Source organism: Achroia grisella, unplaced genomic scaffold (assembly GCF_030625045.1).
Source record: "Achroia grisella isolate CSIRO2021 unplaced genomic scaffold, CSIRO_AGI_Agris_v1 utg794, whole genome shotgun sequence".
In the NCBI taxonomy this organism is placed as follows: Eukaryota; Metazoa; Arthropoda; class Insecta; order Lepidoptera; family Pyralidae; genus Achroia; species Achroia grisella.
Window position 1 is genome coordinate 2,997,769 of NW_026713026.1, and position 26,289 is coordinate 3,024,057.

Sequence of the window (26,289 nt, forward strand, 5' to 3'; positions counted from 1 at the left end):
TATACTAATTGAACTTTAAAGTTAAACGTTTTTTTTTGTTTCAGTGTTTTTAGTTTTAGATTAAGTTTTTTTTTTTAATGTACTAATTGAACGTAAAATTTTATATATAAGATTAAGTATTATGGTATGTACAGGTGTAGTAAATATAATTGTTTTAGGTTATTTCTTTTCGTTACAGTGTTATATATCTACAAGTAAATAATTATTATGTATATATTACTTTGTAGCTAGGGGGGAAGAATGGCATATATGTGGGTACATTGTTATTAATATTTTATGTTCACCGTCAATATAATAAAGAATCAGTCTCGTAAAGTGTCTTGTCATTATAACATCCTAGTTAACAGTTGTGCACTATAATATAATATATACCAGTAGGAAAAGATAGGTATTGCAAGTCGGACGAGTGCGAAAATATGTACAAATTTGTAGTATGGGTACTATACAATCGATAGTTTTTTTATATATAAGATGTTTTTGTTTCTTGCAATTAGGTACTTAAAAAAAACACCCAGGTCCATACAAACAGACAGGAATTGGAACTTTACTTTTAGGGTTGTCCGAAATAAGAGAAACGTTGTGGGATGCCAAATAAAACCACTGGATAATATGAAATTCAATATTATTTCGTTATGCTTTTTAATACAGTATATTTGCATACCATATATTTACTATCGGTAGTATATTATTGATGACCGATCATTAATTAAACAATGAAAAAATGATATTCATCAATTCTCGTTAACATTCTTTTAATAAATAGCTGTATACAAATAAACAATTATTTACAGGATAAGGCAATACAAATACCTCGTAAGTGTGCCTTGGCTTATTTTAGCTATACAAGCAGTAAAAAAATGGAAATAACGTTAAATGAATTAGGAGACATTAAACAAATACATAATCACCTTAATCTTAACTCCAGTCAAATTGAAATAATTACTAACGAGTTAATATTTATAATAACAAATAAGCATTAGTTTGTGAACGTGTTATATTAATATGAGGGACAGTTTTCTTATAGAAAAAGTTGCGTACGCAATACACGAGCGTACATCCGACATTTTGGCTGTTACGTTTTGAGACAATTAGTTCATTATGGAACGTATGGACCATCTCACTAATACATATGGCAAACATTGCGTTTATACACTGAGTAAAACTTTTCGAATATCGATATCTAATGCAGCAACCGACGCACACATACGATATACTAAGCGGCCGATGGTACGTTGACCGTTTCCTCGCCGCCGCACACACGTCGCGATATTACTAAGTAGTCATGGGCGATACAAATATACACTATCAATATTTATGTATAAAACCGATATCGGATGAAACAACACAACAAACCACATATTAGATATTACTGTTACGTTATGTTGGTATCTATGAGTCATGCACACACGTATTAAAAATACCTAATACACAGTTTGAGTACTTCAATTTCAACCGATGTGGCCAATACTTTTTTAAAATAATAAGATACGGTTTTATACCACGTAAAGGCGTATTGCCCATGTCTACATATAGCCTTGTATTTTACTAAGCAAGTATTAAGTTACTAATACTATGAGCGAAACATTCGAATACTCATTTTGTGCAACTGTTATCTGCCAATGTCGTCTAACTTTGTTAGATATTGCTTTGTAAATACATAGCTTAACAATTTAGTGCCGTACATCATACCACAGCGTGTGCAACCGGGAAACCGTCACCGAGCGCGACACGTCAAATAAATTAACAACACAACAGCGGGCATATTCAACATGATAGACTTTCACAAATTTAATGCGAACCAAACGAAGCTAATCAAAATAAAACATATCAATTCGAGCTTACGTCCTCATACTAAACCTTCTCTAACTGTACAATATGACACAGGCACCGAGCGCCGCCCTCCGTCCGGCCACCGCGCTAAATTATCTATGACTTTATAAACCGACGTTTACACGAGAAACACGAACGGGGCGGCCTTGACACGAACATCGGTCGACATCACACTCTTACAAGCAAATAAACACATTCAATTTACATGTAACACAGCTCCCGTCCGAAAAAATGCACTAACCGTAAAACAAACGTATATGGACACTGGCACTAAAGCCCTACCGTAGCGTTAACTGAAGAGTAAAAAAAGGCTTGACTCGACTTGTCGCCGGCGACTAGATAACGTGAATTGTTTAAATTTAGTATTTAATAGACCGGTCCCGTGGGCGTCGCGGCCGGACGCTGGCTGGTTATATGACGAGAGCCATGTCCTTCTTGCTGGGCAGCTGCACTTTCTTGCCCTGCCACAGTGAGTTGTGTATCGTGAACGCGTCGATTGTCACGGTCAGGTGTTTCGTGTGCACTTGCGAGAAGCACTTGCTACCAGAGTTGTATCTGAAATTGTATTGAGGATATCATTAATTTCAATGTACATGTAAGATAATATGAAATTGAACAATATTTATTTAACTATAAAATCATCTGTACTAAGCAGTTCATAATACATTCTAGGCTTTATTTCAATAGTAATTATTGAATATATTACTACCTAACTTCTCTAATACATGATAAATGGTATCATGATCATTAATTAAAAATGTACGCCTTTATTCTTATATTTATTAAAATTAAAACTGTCACAGCCACATTTAAAACAATTTATTATACTAACTTGAAAAACTTGTCGAACATCCTATCGTTGACATGTTTAGGCCCGGTTCCGTACAACTTGGTAACTTGCTCCGTGTCTGGACAATACGAGTAGAGCGCCCTGAACTGGCAGCCGGCGTCCCTGAACAGCACCAGGAAGTGCTTGCTCTCCGAGCGCGCGATCTCTTCCAGCACCCGCCGTTTTGCTTCCGCGTTGACGGCGCCCGGAAACACGCAGTACTCCACCGCGTTCAACATTATGCCCCTATTTGATTTCGTCGTCGGCTGCTTATACAATCGCGGGCCTGGAAATAGCGCACCTTTTAACCCGTGCACGGCGAGAAGCAAGCTTGTGAATGCAAATTACATAAGATATGGCATTATTGTCCTCCGGATTAGCAACGCATGAGTGGTATCACGGGCGTCACGTAATGACGTCCTACCTGTTACTGTTCATCATTCTGTATATAGGCGACGGTTACGGTCTACAAACACATGGGCCGTCCTTCCAGTTACATAACAAATGTAACGTAAACTGACAGCTCATGTGATGAAGTCATCGGCTATTGAAATGCCATTCTTATACTATTATTGAGGAATCCTATGTATATATTCCACTAAGCTGATTAAGGAACGCTGTTGGAAAAATTTTTCATAATAAAAGATTGAAATTTAAAACTTTACAAGTATATTAATCAGTTGTTAGTTGCAGTAGCAAATAGCATTTGAACCATTCTTATATAAAAAAAAAAAACAATTTCAATCTTTTTAAAATGAAACGGAGTCGGCGTTAGATAATCTAGCATTATGTTCATCAACGATAGCTCATCTAAGTCTCGGTATAATAATGTTATGACAAATGCACAATGAAATTGATTAGTGCCGTGATGTATGTCGTGTTATTTCAAATCGTCGTGATCAAGCGTATGTCAGGAAAGCGATATCAATGCAAGTTCGTTGTTAGATCAAAATGCTGGCAACTCATCGCAAAACCATGCTTTATTATTGTATCTTAACATAGGTATATATATATCTCACTTTACTTGGCGTGTTGGCATGACATCGTACATTAAGTTACTCTACTTATACGTGATATAGTATATCCAATTGTACGATATTATTCGTGTAAGTAGACTAGTGTCCGACCGAATTTACGGTTTCAGCAGTACATTTAGACGATATTATCAGAAAGCCACTCGATCGATACAGTTTTTTTGATTATTTCACAGGTATTTATAAAATGATTTCCAACTACTTTTTCACTTCATTATTAAATACCTAATTATATAAATAAAATCTTAGTTATACAGCAAAGAGACTAAGCCAAAAATTATACAAAATATTTTCGGTATTTCTACCAAAACTGAAACGAAAAATTTCTGTTTAACCAATTTCAGTCGGACACTAACGTGGACTATTAACTACCTAGAAACAATACTGTTAATAGTTTGCGTGAGAACCTTTGCGATGGCCAGGACAGCTTGCTAAAAAAATACAATTTAGAATTGTGAAATTTTTTAACACTCAATCACATGTAACTAATTTTGTAACATATTAGAAATTAGTACTTTTATCGTTCAAGAAAAATCGTCTCGTCTTCCTTCACCGATCAAAGTAGATATGATAAAAAAGTTAAAAATACATAAAAAAATTTTGAACTTCTTTTATTGCTACAAACACGACGGCGAACAATATTAGTGTTTGATATTAATACTGAATAATTTTATAATCCGAACATTTCTAGAAATAAAAACCTTACTGCTATATAATTCTAACAATATTTCGCCACAATAGGCACGTCCACCACCGACAAATTATAAGAAACCTCTCCTTAAACACAGAGTAATACATATACAGAGCTTTTTACCACTGCTCATTCTGGAATGTTTTATCTGTTGTATATGTAGATAGACGATAACTGTCAACAATACTATAGGTTATGTTAAAGTTTTTATGATCAGCCAGGTCAATGTGACAAAGTTCCTCCAGGTTGAAAACTTCTGTAATGGTTAAGATTAAGAAGTATTATGTAGACCAGGGAACGTCAACTGCGGTCTCCAGGCTGTGCTCAACACAGGAACCTCATAAACTTTTAAGATAAAATAAGATCTTATGTACTATAACTTTAAAGTTGCTTTCTATTCTTATTTAGGAAATTTCTTTTGAAGTCTTTAAGGTTCCTGCTTCCACCCTCGGATCTGCAGCTGACTTTCATCTTCCTAATTCTTCATTAAAATGGTTAAGGTACCTTAACCATTTTAAAAGTTTACCACCGAGAGCAAACGGTAATAGAAAGGCTCAAAAATTAGGCTTGGACTATTATTTTCCTAACGTTTTCCAGACTCTGTGACATATGTAGTACTCTGTACATCAACACTTTCGTCAAGCGAGCGTAACGTCGATAGCTAGACGCATTGCCTATCAACGTACGATTGCGGGAGGCTGTCCGAGGTTGTCACTCACCCGAGTAGTCCATGATGGAGGAGTGCGTGGAGGAGACGTCGGAGGCGTCGTCGTTGTGTGCGAGCCGCCGCTTGCCGATGGCGCCGGGCAGCGAGCCCGGGCCCGACGCGGGCGAGCCCAGCGTGCGGACGCCCGGGGACGCGGCTCGCCGTGGAGGCGTGGCTCGGCCCAGCCCCGAGTCTGCGGAAACCTGCCTGCTAGTCTCGGGCCCCACCGCGGTGAGGGACCCACAGGTCCCTTCCCCTCCCGTAACTTGTACGAGTGGGTACTGCTCTAAACTAATTCAGCGCGGGTCCCCCCTTCCCATAACATGTACGAATACGTACAGCTCTAAACTCATTCAGTTATACCCAAATACCTCTGCGGTTCGTTGCCTTCATATCGGTCGGCCACGAGAGCTCCATCCCATTCCCCACAAAATTATAAGAGAAACTAGAATTCTAGTTCAGTAGTACTCAAGTATTCAATTATCATTAATAACTATCATTTAATTCAAGTATTTTTAACATATTACTCAATAATAAATTTTGTTTTTGCTATAATTGCGATAACTACATAAACTTTTGATATAAGTTACCCATATATTTAAAACAAATTCCTATTAATACACTACTAAAAATAATGTTATAACGATATTTATGGTGTTCAATATTAAAATATCATCCATTCTCTCCTGTTAGTGACTTAGATATATTAGGACGGTTACTAAATTATTGACTAGCATAAAATTAAAATTAGTATATCAGTATACTTATTAATATTCCGATTTAGTTGATATAATTTATAAATATATTCTATACTCGTGTACCTATAATTAGCGTAAAATACTAAATGTACCAACAGTTATCTACTGCTAAGCGAAACCAAAAAAAGGCGAAACTAAACAAAAGAAGCGAATAAAACATTTTGTATTTTACGCATACATACATAATACACAGATATTTAGCGACTGCACTAATGTATGAAATAAACATACATACAGAATGTAACAGTACTATATTAATACTCCGTATAAAATTCTATATATAAACATAAATATGATTCCTGTAACATTTGCTTCTAAAAAGAACAAATACTATTAATAAATAAATAAATGCTAAGTTCTAAATGATAAGAGTCATGTAATTTTACTAAATTAAATCTAAAATTGTTGTAATTATATAGAATTTGGTACAGAGTATTTAACATGTGATTCCGTATGTCAGACGATGTCACACCAACACCAGAAATTATACGAAACATGCGCTAACGACCTGAAACTATACGGATATACGCAACAAAAGAAACCACAACCTTAATACAATAACGTACATAGATATTGCCAATCACCTAAAAGAAAATAATGTGCACAAGACGAAAGAAAGACATTGTGCCGGCAGCGTCATCAAAAAGTTACCAAAAGATCTAAATCTTTACAGAAATATAAACATGCTTTGTCCAATGACAATCTTACGTAACGTTAGATAATATAATGAATATTAATTTGAAATTAAAAATGCACATAATAAGGTTTTATTTATGAGAATTAATGTATTTATTTACTATATGAGATATTAAAAAGAGTTAGAGAAAAATTGCGTTTTATAACAACCGCCGGCACCAGCAACGGAAAATAAACCCAACGCACCATATAAATAAAAGCGACGGGTACATCCCGTCATACCAACGTGAGTCAAGCTTAGTCTGTGTTGTACAAACTTCTCTTACCGCACAAGTTCATAAGAGAGCTAGACTTCCTTCCCGCCTTAAAGTTACTCTGGTAAGTGGAATATTTAGACCTTCCACGTGACGACTGAGGTTCCTCATTCACACGCTCTGAAATGTTTCCTATACATGTCATCACGCACTCACATGCAATATGCGAACTCCATTCGGTTATATGTAAACAGCAGTCAATGTATCGTAAACCGGACGTATTCACGTCGAAAGCATGCATCGATCACATAAGCAGGCTCCGTCGTATTATGATTTCTCATAAACGGATACACTGATATAATTATATATTGCAAACAAAATTAACACTATCGCCGCGATAATGGGTAAACTCCTTTACTGGATGATTTCAGTTGAATGGATGTACTGATGGAACCGATTCAAGTAATGCGCGGAAGGTCTAGAGGGCATTTGGATTTTTGGGAATAATTTAAAATTTGGAATAAGCTCTTTTAATAAAAACCCCTCAGTTTAGTCCAGGTTGCAAACTACAAATGGCCAAAAAAGTATAAAAAGCATAATTTGCAGGAGGTGTCACTAAATCTATGCGTTGCTGAAATCATACACATATAATTATAAAGGAATCGATTATAATAATAAATAAAATGGAAGCTTTCTACAACATAATATCAAAATAAGCGTCCTAAACGGATATTGAGCCACACATTTAAAACCATACAACCACGCGCTTGTTGGAGTATTCTAATATTAAACTCAAAGCATAGTCGCGTTTTGTTTTTTCGACAGTTCATAGTTTTTAGTCAGTTTCGTTACATCAAGATTCAACAAATCAATGCACAAAGAATGACTAATAGTTGTGCATCTTACATACAACAAAAAAAAATTTGAAGTCCTAAAAATATCACTAATAATTAACAATAAAATGATATTTTTAAGTCTTCATTACAACGAAAAAAATATAACGATATGACAACGAAAACGTTTTTTATAACAATGATTGATATAAAACATGTTTTCGTTGTCGGCTACGTCAATACAACTGATGGTGTTTTTTTTTAAATAAGTTGTCTGTGAGTGAATTTCCATAATGACAACTATACCAACATCTATTTATTTTTTAAACCTTATTTTACACCTTGTAGTTAGTTACTTAAAAAAAAAACAATAAAGCAAAAAAAATATTATATCACGCACAAGTTGTCATTTAGGAGAGGGAAAACACTGCAAAGCATACGGCTGAAGTTATGTAAGGGAGTTATTATGATTAACACATATATGAATGTCACCAATCTTATTTCACAATCATTAAAAATCATTGTTTTTACAAATCCCCGTGGGTAAACTCGACACTCGAAATGAAATGTTGAGAAAGAATATTAATAAGTATGTTTTTAACAATGTTTAATATTTTAAAGCCTGTCCAATGACTTTATCAATACTGTATTAAATAGTAAAATAATAAAAGATGGGTAACATATCACACTGTGCGTCTACAATTCGTTATATCATACACCAATACTATCAATTCTTAGTTCTTAAAAGTGAAATTAATTCTATATCTTTTATTCCAATGAAATAATTTAGTCGAGTTGCATTACTGTATGATATATAAATTGTGTGAATAGAGCGGGGCCACGAAAATTCTAAGACCACTGTAGAAACTTTGCCACCACAAGTATCATTTGTATTAACATAATTATTATAATACATTTTCATCTTGATGTGACAATGTTTAAAGGGCCACAGACGTATTATTATTAACTAGACTTCCAATCACACAAGAAAATTTGTTGGAGCAAATTCAAAACTCTGCTGAAAGAATATAGAACTAGCACAGATTGTACACAATCCATCTTATGTTTTAAATTGACCAACCTAAGAGCTATATTAGAAGGAATTCTACAGATTATTTGTTACCATTCGACTATTTAATAGCTCGTCGCGGTAAAAAAATATTTATATATTTTTAAACACTATTCTGATAGTTTTTGTACAGAGTATAAGCTTCATTACTAGGTTAATCTGAATTGTCCAGACTCAACTATTGATTTTAGTGAATTATGAGTAACAGAATTTAAAATATTATTATCAATATGGATCATAGTTGTATGTAAATATTTATATGCTACAACTTTTCAGAAAAAACACTGGCTGAAAATATTTCACTCTGTATATATAATAATCTGTGGTTCTTGTCTATATTTTTTAAGTGATTGTAGGTCTTGCTAATCATACTAAGTGATTGGTTAGGGCAATAGAAATGTAGGTGGGCCGTGTGGTGCGACTCACCTCTGGAGGTCTTGCAGGAGCCCCGGCGGCCGAGCGGCCCGCTGGAGGCGCTGCCCGGGGACATGCCGCCGCGGTCCTCCACCGGGGACTCTACCGGGGTTACTACAACCGGTACGGGGATTAGTCACATACTGTTAGTCACCTAAGGCTGTTTCACGAAGCAATTCCTTTAGATAGAGAACGAAAATCGACTTAATTTCTAACTTACAATACGATTCCATTTTAAAAGACGTTTTATAAAACTTTTTAAATATGTCTTTATCACCCAAGCCATAAGGTTCAATACTGTTTGGCACAAAGGACATCTAAAGGAAATCTTCGGAAAACATAGTGAAGATGAACAAGTTATAGATAAACAGAAAGAGAAGATACGATAATACGAGTATATGATTCATATTTACCTCTCAAATAAAAAACAGTTATTAATAATGTAAATACATTAACAAAATAGTATCGTAATAAGTTTTCATATAAGTAAGAATATAACGAGTATTAAGAGGGAATTCGAAATATGAAAAGAAGAAATCACTACTTTTGTAATTATAATTAATTTCAATTATTTTGTTAGAAAAAAAACTCATACATATTTTTTTTATTTGTTAAAATCCATCACCGTTTACACTGTTATACACTGATGAAGAAATTTAAAAGTCCATTGGAATTTGCTTAATTACTATCAGTACTGGGTAAAATTAATACCCCGATACACATTATTAATATACGTGTTAAAAATTTAACTTTATATTTACTCAGGTAATATCAATTATATAAGAAAACCGTATTTAAGTATAGATTAAATAAGACTAAACAAAATAAAGACCATCTGGTATTTAATACAATTTTACCTTTTTAAAATTTTTAAATCTTTTATTTAATATTATGGTTGCAGTTATTTTATTTAATATAATTACATATAACTTGATACGGCTATGGTAACTGTTTATCATCTGAGCCGTTTGCCACCGTCGTGGTATAAAAAAAACCTAGAAATTTACTTAATTATGAGTAAAAAATGTATGAATATGTCCCAAATTTTATATCTTACATAAGTATTAATTTTAGTAAATTAAACAATCTAAATATTTAGGCCAAATATCATACGAGGCAGACAGACAGAACCAAGTTCTATAGCCTTCTACCCTTGTCTTACGGGGCAGGCAAAGGGAAACGAATTCTATTACCTTCCACCCCTCCGCTTATATAATTTAAATTATTACTTCATTAAAATAGAAAAAAAATACCAAAAACTTTAAAATACGTTTACACTATACTCCAGTAATAGTATTAATAATATATTTATACTATTTAAAATCATCCTTTGAACAACCTGTATGAACAATGTATGTAAGGAATGTAGAGTGTACTGACAATTAAGTACAAATAGAAAAGAAATAGGGGCAAATGAAAATGAAATAGGTTTTACATAAACAATAATTCTTTCATGCAACAGTCTCATGCACAATGCTAGCATTTAGCGCACGACATTGATTGTTTCAGTATTTTCAGGCATTACATTATAGTGAGGTGAAATTTTGTGCGTAATATAAATGTTGATAATATAATAATATAACTCACATTGTTTTTCAAATTTCAATGACCACTTCTCCGTTATACACAAAATAATATATATTTTTAGATTATTTATTCAGTATGACGTATTTTTATTTTTTGAAATCCCGTACTTATTTTTTTTATTTCTGACAATTTATGAAATTTAATTTAACGTAGTATTTCTTATATATATAGAAATATATTGAAAGTGAATTTAATTGAATAAAGTTAAAGATAACATACTAACCAATCGAATAAAACTTCATTTCGTAAGTCTGTTACAACTAACATAACGGCGCGCAAATGATGTACAGCACGTCTTTGTATGTAGAACTATTACATTGTTAATACGCAGATCACGTGGTTTAAAAAAATCACTCGATATATTTGTGGGTATACACAAGATAAAGCAACTTACCCCTGTAGAGGGCGGAGCGCTCCGCGAGACTGTCCTGCGAGCCGCGGTAGTAGTCGCGCCGCATCGTGCCGCCCGCTGTACACACGTCACACATCAAATATGACGTAAAACAGAGGCCCTCTCTACACACCACCATCGAATACCGGCACGATCATTTTAGGGAATCCTCTACATTACGTCATATTTGTACACAAACAGCGCTGGGATGCATCAGCACAGCCGCAACAAAGGAAATAAACAATAAAAAATATTGTATAAACGTGGTCATTGCATTGGCAGTTGCTAAGAATTATATTTATTAAACACCAGTTAATAAAAGTGGTAAAAAAAGTAGTTCAGAAATATAAAAGCTAGTTCAGTGCAGGGGTAAAATATGAAATAACAAACAAGCAAAAGTAATAATATTTAGTAAACAGGGAAGTACAAATACTATGCTCTCTAATATACATACTGTACATTTCTTCTTCATTCCGCCGTCTCACTAAAAATCTTGAAGCTTTTAATATGCTTTCAATTTTGATTTTGTTATAACTTGAAGTCCAAGGCATAGTTGCATGAGAGCGTAGTACATGTTTTTTGTATTTAACATAGCAAAATGAATGTGTAGTATTAAATATAAACTCATCTACTTCTAGGATAGAACTCTTGCAAAATTATCATGATTTTAAGGTAAAAAATATTTTTACATTTACAAGTGCATGTGTATGTCAATTTTGTTGAATAGAGTAATCAATACTGTACAGTATGTTCGATGTTTTGTTTAAGTATATCACAAAAATTGTGCCATCTGACTACGGCACGCATTCTATTCCTCTCACTAAATGTAATTTGTCGATATGAAAGAGAAAGGTATACTAAAACAGAAAAAGGATATTATATATTTCACATTATAGTGTAAAACATAAATGTCATGTATGAGCGTAAATATTTTGTTTCTCAATTAGCGCTTTGACTAATTAAGAAGCCAATATGTGACCGCAAAATGAAACAACAGACAAGTGAGAGATGCGTGGTCGCTGTCGGGACAAGTCGTCCGTCTACACGAGCGTGTAGGGCGCCTCACCTGCGAGGTTGGTGGAGGAGGGCTGCTTGGAGGCCAGCATGCCCTCGGCGGCCTGCAGCGCGCCGCCGTCCACGTGTATGGTCTTGGGGCGCGCGCGCGCGGCCGGAGCCCGGCCCCGCAGCCGCGCGCCGGCCGGGCTGGCGGCCGCAGCGGGCGCTCCGCTGCCGCCCTTCAGCGTGTCCAGGAACTCAGACTTGTCTAGAACTTTACCCTGAAAATGCCGATATACAATATTAGTTAAATATCAGGGGTAATACAAAAAGACCCTCAGCTACGTCTTGACCGCTCTTCTCAAATAAAGCTGCTAATCGACCTGAAAGGTCAGATTACAAATAATAATAAAAAATTCAAGAAATGAATTTGTACCTATACATTGGACGGCTTGGTCTACAATTCCAAAAGCAAAGTAAGTCAAGTGTACGTACAAATTTGTTTAAATGTTTGAATATTGTAATATGCCAATATATAAACATGAATGCAGGTGTTGCGGTGCAATAGTATGAGCGTGTGCGCGCGTACCTCCCGCTCGGCCTCCTCGATGGCCTTCTTGAGCTTGTACTGCTGCAGGATGGCCTCGCGGCGGCGCGCCTGGTCCTGCTTGCGCGCGAGGCGCAGGTCTGCGGCGGCCTGGTCGCGGGCGCGGCGCGCGGCGGCGGCCAGCTCGGCCTGCGCGCGCGCCTCGTCCGCGCGCGCGCGCCGCTGCAGCGACAGCAGCATGATGCGCTCCTTCTTGCGCTCCATCTCCTCCGCCGAGTTCTGCGCCACACCCCACACCGCGATCATTAGCCGACTTTACACGACACGTTCTTTCAAGCGCGAGAAAGCTAGCGCTCGCAATTGTCACTGATTGCAAATTTTTGTGTTCACTCTTTCGTGCACGATAGAGCGTATGTGTAAAGCCATTAGACTTTTTAAATTTTATATTTTATTTTCTAAGGGCACGTTTAATAATTACAAATTATCAATAAATCTATAATTATGTCAGTCTTTATATAATTTCCAATAGTAATATACTCTTTCACATTTGTATTCTAAACTATACTTTTTAAAGCAAAAGCCTATTTAAAGTTATCTATCAATCACGTATACAAAACATAGTAGGGTTAGTTACATCATTATAACTTAATTCCGATTTTAATAAATTCTGATTTATTGGCATCATCACTACCTAGAATAGCGGTAGAACTATTAAAATATTAGAAAAAGTTCAGGAAACAAATATAGATACTATAAAATATATAAATGTTCGAAACATAATGTAAAGAAAAATATAGAGAATAAAGAGCAACGCCAAACGTTAACGTCAAATCGATTAGTATCGAACGTTCCAAATTATTCCTAATCTCCCTAATCTTCAAAGTAAGTATTTTAGTTGCGAAAATGTGACATAAACATGCTTCGCTAAAGTGTGCGCTGATAGATCAGGTAGCATTTATATATATATTAGTTTATGTACAAGTTTTTATACAAACAATTAATATAAACATATATGAAATAGTCTAGACAAATAAGAACTAAGATATAGAAAAGGAACTTACCGGATCAGGATTCATTTCACCAATGACCAAAGCCGCCGGCTCGGCGTTGTTAATGCGTTGTGGTCGTTCTCTAGGTGGCGTTTCTCTGCGCTCCGAAGAAACGTCATTAGATCGAACCGCCTGCTCTAACCCCGTGTTCCTATGTACCACGAACTCCTCCTCCACGGGTTGCGGCACACGATCGTTCTGCATCCACGTGTTCTCCGGACTTAACTCCGGACTCTCAAATTCCGATGACCTCTCTTTTTTAGGCGAGCCCCTTTTCGCCCGTAATGGTGGCTTCGGCCTCTTCGGTTGGTCGTTATCGAATGATATATAGAAACCTTTCTCGTTCTTTTCGCTCGCTTCGTCTTGTTCGTTTTGTTGGAATGAGTTGCGATTAAGAGACGGTCTAGTGGGAGAAGGTATACGGTACGTCCTAGTGCCAGATGAAATATTCAGTCTATTGATTCCTTGGCGTAGTGCGTCGTCCTCTGCATTGCCGATGAAGGATATATTCTGCGGTTCCATGTCGTCGGGGGGAGGAGCGTGTACTGGCGTCTGTAACTGCTGCAAACTGACCGGTTCCGGTCTTCTAGAGACTTCTGGAAGGGAGCCTTGCCGTTGTGGGGTTTTTGATCGACGTTGCGGACTAGCCGCTAGCGGAGGAGATTGGGAGACGTATTGGTTGGAGTTTATCACAGTGTAGCTTAAATGGTTTTGTGTATCTCGAATGTTCTCGGTGCCATTTTGATACCGGTCGTTGTTATAGTGCACTTGGAAAGGCTGATTGGTCCTATCGTGTAACACAAAGCCCTGGGGATTCCAATTTCGATCTGAGGGCGGTTGGGGGGACGGTGACTTCCACGTTCGTTGGGGTGTCTCGTGGGTAGGCTGTTGGTATTGAAGTTGGTGATTTTGTTGGTGAAGCTGAAAAACAATATATTTATATGTTTAAATGCCATCCATCCGTTATATTAGGTAATTTCCATTTTTAGAAGTGCGTAAACATTACACATGGGCACAAAGATTTAAAGCACGTAGTGATAGAGTTATTGGTTGCATATTTTGCAGTTAATTGGTTTGGCGTTTGATTATTATAAGCGCGTGTGTGGCAAGTTCTTTGCTTTTTGTGGCAATCTCTCACCAATTTTATACATGTGTTGCTATTGCTTTTCAATAAAAATACGTTGTATACATACATGAATGAGGAAAGACAGTACGAACTATACTACAAAAAATACTGCTTCTTCTGATGCTGATTGACGTAACACTAGAAGATAATGAAGTCGGTTTCCACAGATATAGTATGGTACATGTAATATGGTATCGTACAGACTAATCTAATGATTGCCGGCAATCTGGGTGTAAGTGCCTTTCGCAATATCAGACTGCACTGGGTCTGTCAATATATGGTGCCAATACAGTATAAGGAAGCTTTGTAGGTGCTTTCACACATAATGGTGTGATTTAACTATCAAGCGGTCAGATTATGTATGTGCTCGATCTAAGAACAACATATCATAAATTTACTTTTGAGTTGTACTCGTATTTCAATAATAAATAATATTCACAGATTTTGACAAATTGATTAGTATTAATTGTTCATTAAGGCTATTATAGACGATCGACCGAATCGTATGTATTATATTGACAGAGGATACGTACAGAAACCGGGACGCGGGACCTTACAAAGTGCGACACCTACCTGCCAGCCCCGCAGCTCGGCTGCGTCGTGGTGTTGCGAGTGCTGTTGCTGAGCGTGTTGGGCCCACGTGCGCCGCTGCGGGGGCGACTGGGCCTCGTGCAGGAAGAACTGGTGGCCGTACTCGGGCTCGATGTCCCTGTACTGGTGGTAGTGGTAGGGGTCGTAGGCGGGGTCGGTGCTGGGGGTGGGGGCGGGCGGCAGGGGGTGCGGGTCGCGCGGCAGGTGCGGCGTCGACCCGAACCCGCCGCCCAGCGCCGGCCGCGACACGTTGTGCTGCGAGCTGAACTGGCTGTGCTGCAATGTTACGGGAACCACTCAGCCACGGTGCGCACGCTACCAACACCATGCTAATAAAGCTCCCATTGCTCGAGTAATGCATCTCTTAAACTCATTTTTGGGTAAGGTCCGAGATTCTGAAGTCTATAAAGTCATACCTTCTCTAATAAATAGAATTAGAATGTAGCGACCTTCATATAGTTAAGTATAGTGTACGATTTTGTTACACTGCACATCTACTATCTACCACTAAAATATAAAGTTTTTCGTAATGATAAGTTTATGGTAATTAATGGTCAATGAGTAATTATAGATGAGCACAGAATGTTTGGTGAGCTGATTTTAGTAATAAGTTATTGATGCGTTATGAAATAAAGCTGACGGCGCACGAGTGCAATCTACGTAAACCGTATAATTAGATATAAATATGTTGTCAATTAATTTATTAAATAAATAAATCTCTGCCAGCACTAATCACTGTACAGTTCATTTAATTTTTATTATACTACGATGGTGGCAAATGATCGCATACGGTCCATCTAATGTTTACCATAGTAAACCTGAAATACCAGGGGTGACAAGTGCGCGTTGCTGATTCTTAAGAAACCTTAATATACCCTTGTTGAAAAACCCATGCTGTAATCTTTCGAGAAAACCACGGTATGTAGTTCATTCCACAATATAAGTGTACGTGGAGAAAGCTCCTCTGAAACCGCACTGCCCCAGACCATTTAGGTTCCAGTGTAGGAATGAATATATGGCAAAAGCATACCCACTAGAACCTCGGATAGTAGCTTTTTATGCAAATCGCGTACTGTTCGAGAGAAGTCCAAAACCAGCGTATATAGCAAGAGATGGGGGTTGAAATTGGATAAAGCCAGATGCAGTTGTGTGTAAGATTGAAGACATTATACTTGGTACGTTATACTTATCTCTTCAGAGAGTACTATACCGAATTAGTATATATTACACACAATTTTGGCATTTATTACAGCAAAGTTAAGGTATATTAATATTCATAAAACTAAATAAATTAATTACTACGTACAGTTGTAATTATAGTTATTAGTTTAATTACAAGTGAAACATATTGGCGTGGAAACATTATCGTCCAGTGAAGCTGTTGTCCACAGCTGGTCATTACAGCTTCACCAGACAATAGGGGGTGAGTCCATATGGCACTACAAACCCGCGGAAGGACTTATGGAACGGTTGAAAGACAGCCCCGCCTGATGGATACGATTTTAGTTTGAGGGCACCACTAGTGATTGAACCTCGGCTCAGGCCGTCGAAATTTCGATACCCGTTTGAATTGGACGGGGTATCCATCGGAGGGGAAAAAAGCATTAAGCTATTATAAGCCATACCAGTTGTGGAATGTTTTGTTGATACTGTTGTTGGTACGGCGACTGTGGGGGTTGAGGTTGAAACAATTGCTTCGCTTGTTGTTGCTGCTGCAGTTGCTGTTGTTGTTGCTGCTGCAGTTGTTGTTGCTGTTGCTGTAACTGTTGTTGTTGCTGTTGTATCTGTTGTTGTTGCTGCTGTTGTTGCAACTGCGTCTGTTGGCTGGCGAGCCGCGCGATGTCACTCTGTATGTCCTGTAGGCTGGAGTTCATTCTGCAATTATTTAGTATTAGCTGCCATTTGATTTTGTGCACAGCCATTTGTGCTTGATAGAATATAAATATAGATTAATATATAATAGAACGCCGTCCAATTCCGAATAAAAGCCTGTGCTAAACAATAGATACATAAGATATCCAATACATTTAATATTTAGATAAAATCCAAAACAATACAAACAGTCCTACTCATGTATATTTTTTTATTGTATTGAACAAGAGAAAGTATATCCTTTAGATTCGTGAAGTCTAAAACGAAATGAATCATCAGTTTGAGTGCAAAATATAGGTATTTTTAAAAGTCAACTTTACAGTTACAGTAATTTTTCCGAACTTTGCAATTTTTGAGTTAGTGCATTTTACTACTAAGTATGCAATATGTGTCTGAAAAAAATGGTAAATATGAAAAGAAACAGAATAAAGTATTTTTTATTATTGTTTATCTTACTTGGCAATGGATTGCTGGTACTGTTCTAACGCGACTGTATCCACCGTCTGGTTCGGGGAATCCGCTAAGTCCTATAATCCACAAAAATATGTTAAAAAAATATTAAGAATATACATATAAATTTTAAATTTATAAATATATATAGAAGGAATGATATTAGCCGTAAACAATTAACAATATTATTGATAAATATAGTTCATAATAATATTTGTACACCGTACTATAGATGGTGTGACATGAGATTTGGCGAACAATAGAAAAAACATAATCGCTCTTTCTTTAAAACGTTCCGGCGCCATCATTTCCGTTATAGTTATAAAACATTCAATATTTTTATAGTAACTGCGTACTGGTACAATTTAATGATTTAAATATAATATACACGCAAGTTATAATTACGTGCATTCCGTAAAGAAAGTGACAAACAGTAATTTGGAAAGTATTATCATGCAACAGTGATCCAATAGTGTAATAAATACATGCAAACTATTGGTAACCAAGAAACTATCCAATAATTCTTAACTGCATGCAAATCCCGTGAAACCCACACAACAGTTACAACTGTGCTGGAAATAAAAGTTTAAATAGACTTTTATACGATCGTATACAAAATTCAGAATAACTAGATCCGCTGCACTAAAACAAAAATAATTACACATCGTTACACTTGGGACACCACATATGTATTTTATTTCAAAATAAAATTAAATACAGAGGAGATAATGACTTCTAAAAATTATGATTATAGCCGACGTAATAAGGCGTAAGATGTCGGGAAACGATCAGGTGATGCGAAGAGCGAGATGCGTTGGATGATGTGCAGGATGCGAAAGGCGTAGGGCGAGATGGCATGAACTATGGGTTAGATGCGACGGACGATATACGATGAACTGAGAGCCGAGAGGGGATACGATATGATATAGGAGGGGGCTAGTTGTAATGAGCTTTAGGCGAGAGTTAAGAGACTATCTGCCTTTACACGATACACTCTTTCACGCGCGCACTAATCATAAGCGCGCGCGATTTAGCACTTACAATTGTTAAGGATTGCATTTTACTATTTTTGGTGTTCACTGTTTCTCACGTGATTGCGCGTTGTTTCATGTTATTTTACTCTCATTTAAAATAACTCTATTTATTGATTTTGCAATAATTAATTTACAAAAAAAAACTCTAAAGCACGCACTATTGAAAGACGCTGGACGCGCGAGCTGGCGGCGCACGTGGTCTCGTTCTCTGTGTGTAAATCTAGATGCACATTTCTTCCTGCGTTTAAGCCGATTCGTGCGTGAAAGAGTGTAGATGTAAAGGAAGGTTATATGACTAGAGACAAGGGACAAGGGACGTGTTGCGATACAGCGAGGCGGTCGTTACCTGCTGCGTGTCGGCCGGCTTGTTGTCATCGTCGGGGGCCGCCCGCGAGCCCTTGCCCTGCAACCACCCACACCCGCCGTCACAACGGCCGCATATCGCGCCCGAAGTTGATTGGAATATAAGTCCAGCCTTACCCACGCAGTATCGCCACTGCGGTACTGAGACGGCGTCCGGTTTATTACACGAATCGTCCGTTACGGAAATTCACGTGTTATGGTAGCTATACTAAACTGAGACATACCAAATTGCTCATATGATATTGTGAAATTTTGAGGGAAATTTAAATGGTTGCTTTTTAAGGGCTAGTGTTGCCATTTAAGGAATTTTGCTTATTTATGTGCAAACAATCACTTTATAACGAGACAATGTCGGAATAATACTTTTTTACACTAAAGCTGTGTAGCGGATTCTTACAGGATGTAATATACAGTGGGGGTGGACGATTATATACCAATCAACTGGAACATGCTTTAAAACAGTGTACACAATTAACAAAATATATAGTGGGTGTCATTCTTAACGGTGCTAAATTAGTGACTTTGTTTTATAATATCAAAATGTGAAACTGCATCTATGTATGTATTAGAAATACTATAACTGATCTATTATGAATGTATTATAATGGATAAATATTGTATTTCTTTATTATATTACAACTTTATTCAAATATTTTTATAATCAAAAATAGATTAATTTTTATAACTATAAAAATATGGTTTTGCGCAACGCAATAGAATGAATATCAAAATATAAATTACTTTAATTATAATGATTTAAAAATAAAGCTGCCTCAATCTACAACATAAGATTAGGCGATATATATATATATATATATATATATATATATATATATATAAACACCTCTTTGGGCACTTTGTTGATCACGCCACAAGCGAAACACTTGCTGATTCCACCTTTTGCACTGAATAACTTCACACCTATCGCGTATATCTCAGGCGGTATGGCAACGTCGCATTCTATTTTGCGATGCGGCCATATATATTCGTCGATAGTACGATATACTCGACACTTTTTTTACTAATAATTCGTGACTGAATGGCTCCGAACGGCTAAATTTTTGGTATACACAAAGACTTTTTGGCTCTGAATATATTCCAAAAATCAATTAATTATGTTGATCACTTTATATACTCGTCCTTACTGCGATACTTATTTTCATCCGAATATATATAGATACCGTAACGGTCTATCAATTATGAATTTATTAATTTACTAATGTAGATATTTTATATTCGCAATGCTCCATACATGCAAGCTCCAGCAACGGTGGAGGCAGGGTCCCCCCTGCACCGTACACCGCACCTCGCGCACACAAACAAATTAGATATTTTTTGAATACACAAAGACTTTTTGGCTCTGTATATATATTTCAAAAATCAATTAATTGTGTTGATCACTTTATATACTGGTCCTTACTGCGATACTTATTTTAATCAGAATATATATAGATACCGTAACGGTCTATCAATTATGAATTTACTAATCTAGATATTTTATATTCGCAATGCTCCATACATGCAAGCTCTAGCAACGGTGGAGGCGGGGGGGAGCACCGTACACCGCACCCCGCGCACACAAACAAATTAGAATAAATTAAATTCATAAGATTATTTATATATTTCGACTGCCTCGGTGGTCACACCGCTTTACATCCGATGGTCACGGGTTCGATTTCTCGCACGGTGCAAACATTTGTACTCATCGGTCATCGATTGTTTTCATCGGTCTGGGTGTTTTATATGTATATTATATATGTATTTACAAAATAAAAATATCTATTTATATCAGTTCAGTATCAGTCTGTGTTAATTGTCCAGGGCTATTTATTATATTTTTATAAACGGTTATCTTTTTCCATCGCACCGCTCGCTATCGACAGTGAATTCATAGAAATGTCACTCTAAAAACAAAAATAGTTTTGTGTTTTGTATTTCAAATACTAAATGCAAAATAGGTATTTTCAAAATACTTTTTCAAAATAAAGTACCTTTTGAATTTTTGTCCAAACCTCAGATATTTTATTTATTTTAGGTATATCAATCATTACATAGTGTAGTATAAAACAAAGTCGCTGTCGCATCTAACAGTACATAAACAAAGAAAGAAGACTTTTTGGCTCTGATACCGTAACGGACTATCAATTATGAATTTATTATACCTAATCTAGATATTTTATATTCGCAATGCTACGTACATTGTAATATGCGCCTCCATTCATTGTAACGGTGGAGGGACTAAATAGTTGAATAAAACTGAATAAGCAGTTGCTCCACTCTATAGGTATGCGTCGTCGTCGTATGCTGTTCATTTTTTCACTCGTTTTGGCGCCAAGAGAGGGTCACATAGTCGTGGTCAAGTTAAGAACTTATAATTTAATTTTAATGACAATAGATACAAGTAAAAAGTAGGTATTATATTAATGTACGTAAGTACTGTACTTAAAAATATTTATTCTTTATTGTACATTTGAAAAACTTAACACTTAAGGACTTGTACATATACACGTACATACTGCCATTTTCTCTTAAAGACATCCAGAGAAGCACTATTTATCAAATACGCGGGGTGCACCGACCTTTGACCTTATAACACCTGATTCGCGCGTAACGAATTACATTGCTACTTACATTACTATTTTATAGTGGATATTTCACTATAAAATATTATTATTTCTTTAGATTATGACATAATAGCATAGTTTACATGATTTTAAGTGAAACATACGATAAAAAAAATTCCCGTAAAATGTAAAAGATAAAAAATGGTTATTGTTGGTTATCCTTGAGAGATAGACATATACCATCACGGACTTTTTTGTTGACCTTATTTTGATACATCTCAAAGCACTAGACAATACGCATTTTCATTAAACAGTATTGTATTTTTTTTATTTATTTAACTTTAATGCACAAAAAAATTTGTACATGTGGCGGACTTAATATCTTGCCGCGTTATTTACCAGGCAACCATGAGTGGTGCAGCGAAAGATTATTGGCGGTGCACTAATATAAATAAGAAATGTCAAAAAAAGATATATAAATACAAAGCAAAATATACATTTCTATAAAAAAATAACAATATACATACATAAATATATAACCCATAAATGTATAAATAAACACATAATGATCCGATAATCAAATTATAAGTACAGTCTCAAATTGAAAGTAAGAAAAACATATAGAGAGAACTATAGGGATATAACAGAAAGATGTGAAAAAAGGAGAAGGACAGTAAAAAAGTTACAAATTTAAATAATGTTCCCGCAATTTCTGTTTACATGAATTTATTACATTATTATATATATTAGGCATACGACTAGCCTTATGACTGTGACTTTTTTTTTAATCTATACATCTATACATGTAAATAAAATTGGAGTGTCTGTTTGTAATATTGAAATAACCGTTTTTTACTACTTGCATATGAATATAAATACGGTACATACACCAAAATAACATATTTTACAAGTTTTGTCTGTCTGTCTGTCTGTTTGTTCCGGCTAATCTCTGAAATAGCTGGACCGATTTTGACGGGACTTTTTTTGGCAAGTAGCTGATGTAATAAGGAGTAACTTACGCTACTGTTATTTTAGAAAAATAAAATAAATTTTCACGCGGACGAAGTCGCTTTGGCCAGCTAGTCTATAGATATACCGAGATTTAATATTTAAGTTGCTATTATGTTGTTGACAAAATTTTACTGTAATGTTACTATTACGTTATCCTACACAATTTGTATTATTTTGGATGAATAAATAAATAAATAAATAATAATCTATACATCTATACATATAAGTAAAATTGGAGTGTCTGTTTGTAATATTGAAAAAACCGTTTTTTACTATATGCATATGAATACATATAAGGTACATATACCAAAATAACAATTTTTATAATTTTTGTCTGTCTGTCTGTCGGTCTGTTTGTTCCGGCTAATCTCTGAAATGGCTGGACCGATTTTGACGGTACTTTTTTTGGCAGGTAGCTGATTTATAAGGAGTAACTTAGGCTACTTTTATTTTAGAAAAATAAAGTTAAATTCCACGCGGACGAAGTCGCGGGAACAGCTTGTTTTTAATAAAAACGGTTTATTTGATAGAAAAAACATCTTTTTTGTGGTACTTGAGAATGTTGAAGCCTGTTGTTTGTAATATTGAAATAACCGTTTTTTACTACTTGCATATGAATATAAATACGGTACATACACCAAAATAACATATTTTACAATTTTTGTCCGTCTGTCTGTTTGTTCCGGCTAATCTCTGAAATGGCTGGGCCGATTTTGACGGGACTTTTTTTGGCAAGTAGCTGATGTAATAAGGGTACTACCTAGTAACTTAGGCTACTTTTATTTTAGAAAAATAAAGTTAAAAACCACGTGGACGAAGTCGCGGGAACAGCTAGTGTATAATATATTAGAGATACCTACGTGTTTTTTTATTGATGACTAGCTGTACACGGGATTTCGTCCGTGTGGAATTTAACTTTATTTTTCTAAAATATAAGAAGTTAAATTCCACGCGGACGAAGTCGCGTGTACAGCTAGTTGTCGGTAGTCTAGCGATTTAGCTAGCACACTGCTTTGATTCCTGCTTGGTGGTCGAGGGTTCGTTTCCTCGCACGCTGCAAACATTTGTATTCATGAGTAGGATTGTTTGTAACGGTCTGGGTGTTTTCTATGTATAGATAATATATATGTATTTACGAAAAAAATCTTTGTATTTATATCAGTTGTCTAGTACCCATAACATAATCTTCAGCTAGCTTAACTTGGGTCTAGATGTAGCTGTGTGAATTGTCCTGAGATTACTATTATTATTAAATGGTACACAGGTAAACTACTAACTAGGTCATATTGGTGTTGTTTGTTATGGTGAAAAAACTAGTATATATATAAGTTACACGTACAATTTCAAAGACTTATTTCTTCAAAACTACTGGCCATTCTGAAATAAAACTTTAGGGTTTGTATATGTAATGTTTGCATATAAAATATGATTAAAGGTTACCAGTGTATTTACACTTTTACTGAACAAACAGAGTTGTTTAATACTGAAAATATTGTGTGGAAGGCATCAATTACTTTCAGTGCATGTATAGCTTTTCTCTTTTCCTAATTATTATTATTATTAAGTTTAAAGTGGTTGAATTTTACGTAAGGGGTATTTATACATTATTTCTAATTTACCATTTATTTTAAGTTTTTTAAACTCTATTCATCGAGACCTATCTAATGAGTCCAAACACGATATTTCTGCTGTAAGTTTTCGAAGAGTATGTTCATCATCTGATAATACTGGTGCCAGCATGAAGTCAAGGTTAACAGATAACTAATTACTTTTATTTCGTCAAAATCTTTAGATTACGTATAATAAATTCATAATATCGCTACCTATTCAAATCAAAACAAGTATTAGGTACTTCATGTACTAGTATATAAATTCATCAACACACAAGTAAATGATTTTTAAATATATTCAGAGCCAAAAAATCTTTGTGCATTTAAAAAATTTTGCCGATACGGATTCACTATTGCAGGAAATTGTTGAAAAAATATATATCGAGTATCTACTACTATCGACGAATACATTTGGCAACAACGCATGGTCTCGGCCGGAACGGCAACATCGCATATTAGAATACAAAGATAGTGGTAGAACGCGGAACGGCAACATGTTGCCGTTCAGCCACGCTACCGTTATAGTGGTAGAAAGAGAGAGACAGTGGAATCAGCAATATCTACGGATCGTGGCTGGATCAACTAAGTGTGCAAGTTTATATAAATGTATATATATATATACATTTGTCTTTAATTCAAAGGAAATATAAATAATGAACGCATCACATTTAAAACAGTATAAATAGTTAATAATTTAATAATAAGTTAATAGTTTAATAAGTACGTACGTAATATTATCACATGGTAACAGCACGTATTATGGCAAAAATAAACATCGGCTGATTTGAAAAGATTTATTATAGTAATAATAGTAATCTCAAGACAATTCACACAGCTTCGTCTAGACCCAAGTTAAGCTAGCTGAAGATTATGTTATGGGTACTAGACAACTGATATAAATACAAAGATTTTTTGTGGTAAATACATATATATTATCTATACATAGAAAACACCCAGACCGTTACAAACAATCATACTCATGAATACAAATGTTTGCAGCGTGCGAGGAATCGAACCCTCGACCACCAAGCAGGAATCAAAGCGGTGTGCTAGCTAAATCGCTAGACTACCGATAACTAGCTGTACACGCGACTTCGTCCGCGTGGAATTTAACTTCTTATATTTTAGAAAAATAAAGTGAAATTCCACACGGACGAAATCCCGTGTACAGCTAGTCATCAATAAAAAAACACGTAGGTATCTCTAATATATTATACACTAGCTGTACCCGCGACTTCGTCCACGTGGTTTTTAACTTTATTTTTCTAAAATAAAAGTAGCCTAAGTTACTCCTTATTACATCAGCTACCTGCCAAAAAAAATCCCGTCAAAATCGGTCCAGCCATTTCAGAGATTAGCTGGAACAAACAGACAGACAGACAGACAGACTAAAATTATAAAAATAGTTATTTTGGTATATGTACCTTATATATATTCATATGCATGTAGTAAAAAACGGTTATTTCAATATTACAAACAGACACTCCAATTTTATTTATATGTATAGATGTATAGATTATTATTTATTTATTTATTTATTCATCCAAAATAATACAAATTGTGTAGGATAACGTAATAGTAACATTACAGTAAAATTTTGTCAACAACATAATAGCAACTTAAATATTAAATCTCGGTATATCTATAGACTAGCTGGCCCCAGCGACTTCGTCCGCGTGAAATTTTATTTTATTTTTCTAAAATAACAGTAGCGTAAGTTACTCCTTATTACATCAGCTACTTGCCAAAAAAAAGTCCCGTCAAAATCGGTCCAGCTATTTCAGAGATTAGCCGGAACAAACAGACAGACAGACAGACAAAACTTGTAAAATGCGTTATTTTGGTGTATACCGTATTTATATTCATATGCAAGTAGTAAAAACGGTTATTTCAATATTACAAACAGACACTCCAATTTTATTTACATGTATAGATGTATAGATTAAAAAAAAAAGTAACAGTCATAAGGCTAGTCGTATGCCTAATATATATAATAATGTAATAAATTCATTTAAACAGAAATTGCGGGAACATTATTTAAATT

General features: G+C 35.5%; 1 protein-coding gene across 9 annotated transcripts in view; it reads right to left on the minus strand.

Annotated features, from left to right (window-relative positions):
- Positions 1-630: 630 nt before the first annotated feature.
- LOC131851673 (patronin) overlaps positions 631-26,289 on the minus strand; it is an 80,182-nt gene continuing 54,523 nt past the window's right edge. For 3 of the 9 annotated variants that reach the window (XM_059202197.1, XM_059202194.1, XM_059202203.1), the window contains 13 exons: positions 19,044-19,100; positions 17,670-17,740; positions 16,967-17,216; positions 15,324-15,617; positions 13,637-14,545; positions 12,618-12,854; positions 12,099-12,309; positions 11,036-11,110; positions 9,067-9,168; positions 6,811-6,918; positions 5,104-5,283; positions 2,663-2,945; positions 631-2,385 (listed from right to left, as the gene is read on the minus strand). In XM_059202197.1, the coding sequence (XP_059058180.1) occupies positions 2,241-2,385; positions 2,663-2,945; positions 5,104-5,283; positions 6,811-6,918; positions 9,067-9,168; positions 11,036-11,110; positions 12,099-12,309; positions 12,618-12,854; positions 13,637-14,545; positions 15,324-15,617; positions 16,967-17,216; positions 17,670-17,740; positions 19,044-19,100 (2,922 nt within the window). In that variant the 3' untranslated portion in view covers positions 631-2,240. The remainder of the gene's footprint in view (positions 2,386-2,662; positions 2,946-5,103; positions 5,284-6,810; positions 6,919-9,066; positions 9,169-11,035; positions 11,111-12,098; positions 12,310-12,617; positions 12,855-13,636; positions 14,546-15,323; positions 15,618-16,966; positions 17,217-17,669; positions 17,741-19,043; positions 19,101-26,289) is intronic. The other 6 variants (XM_059202195.1, XM_059202198.1, XM_059202196.1 and 3 more) reach the window with 6 other exon arrangements.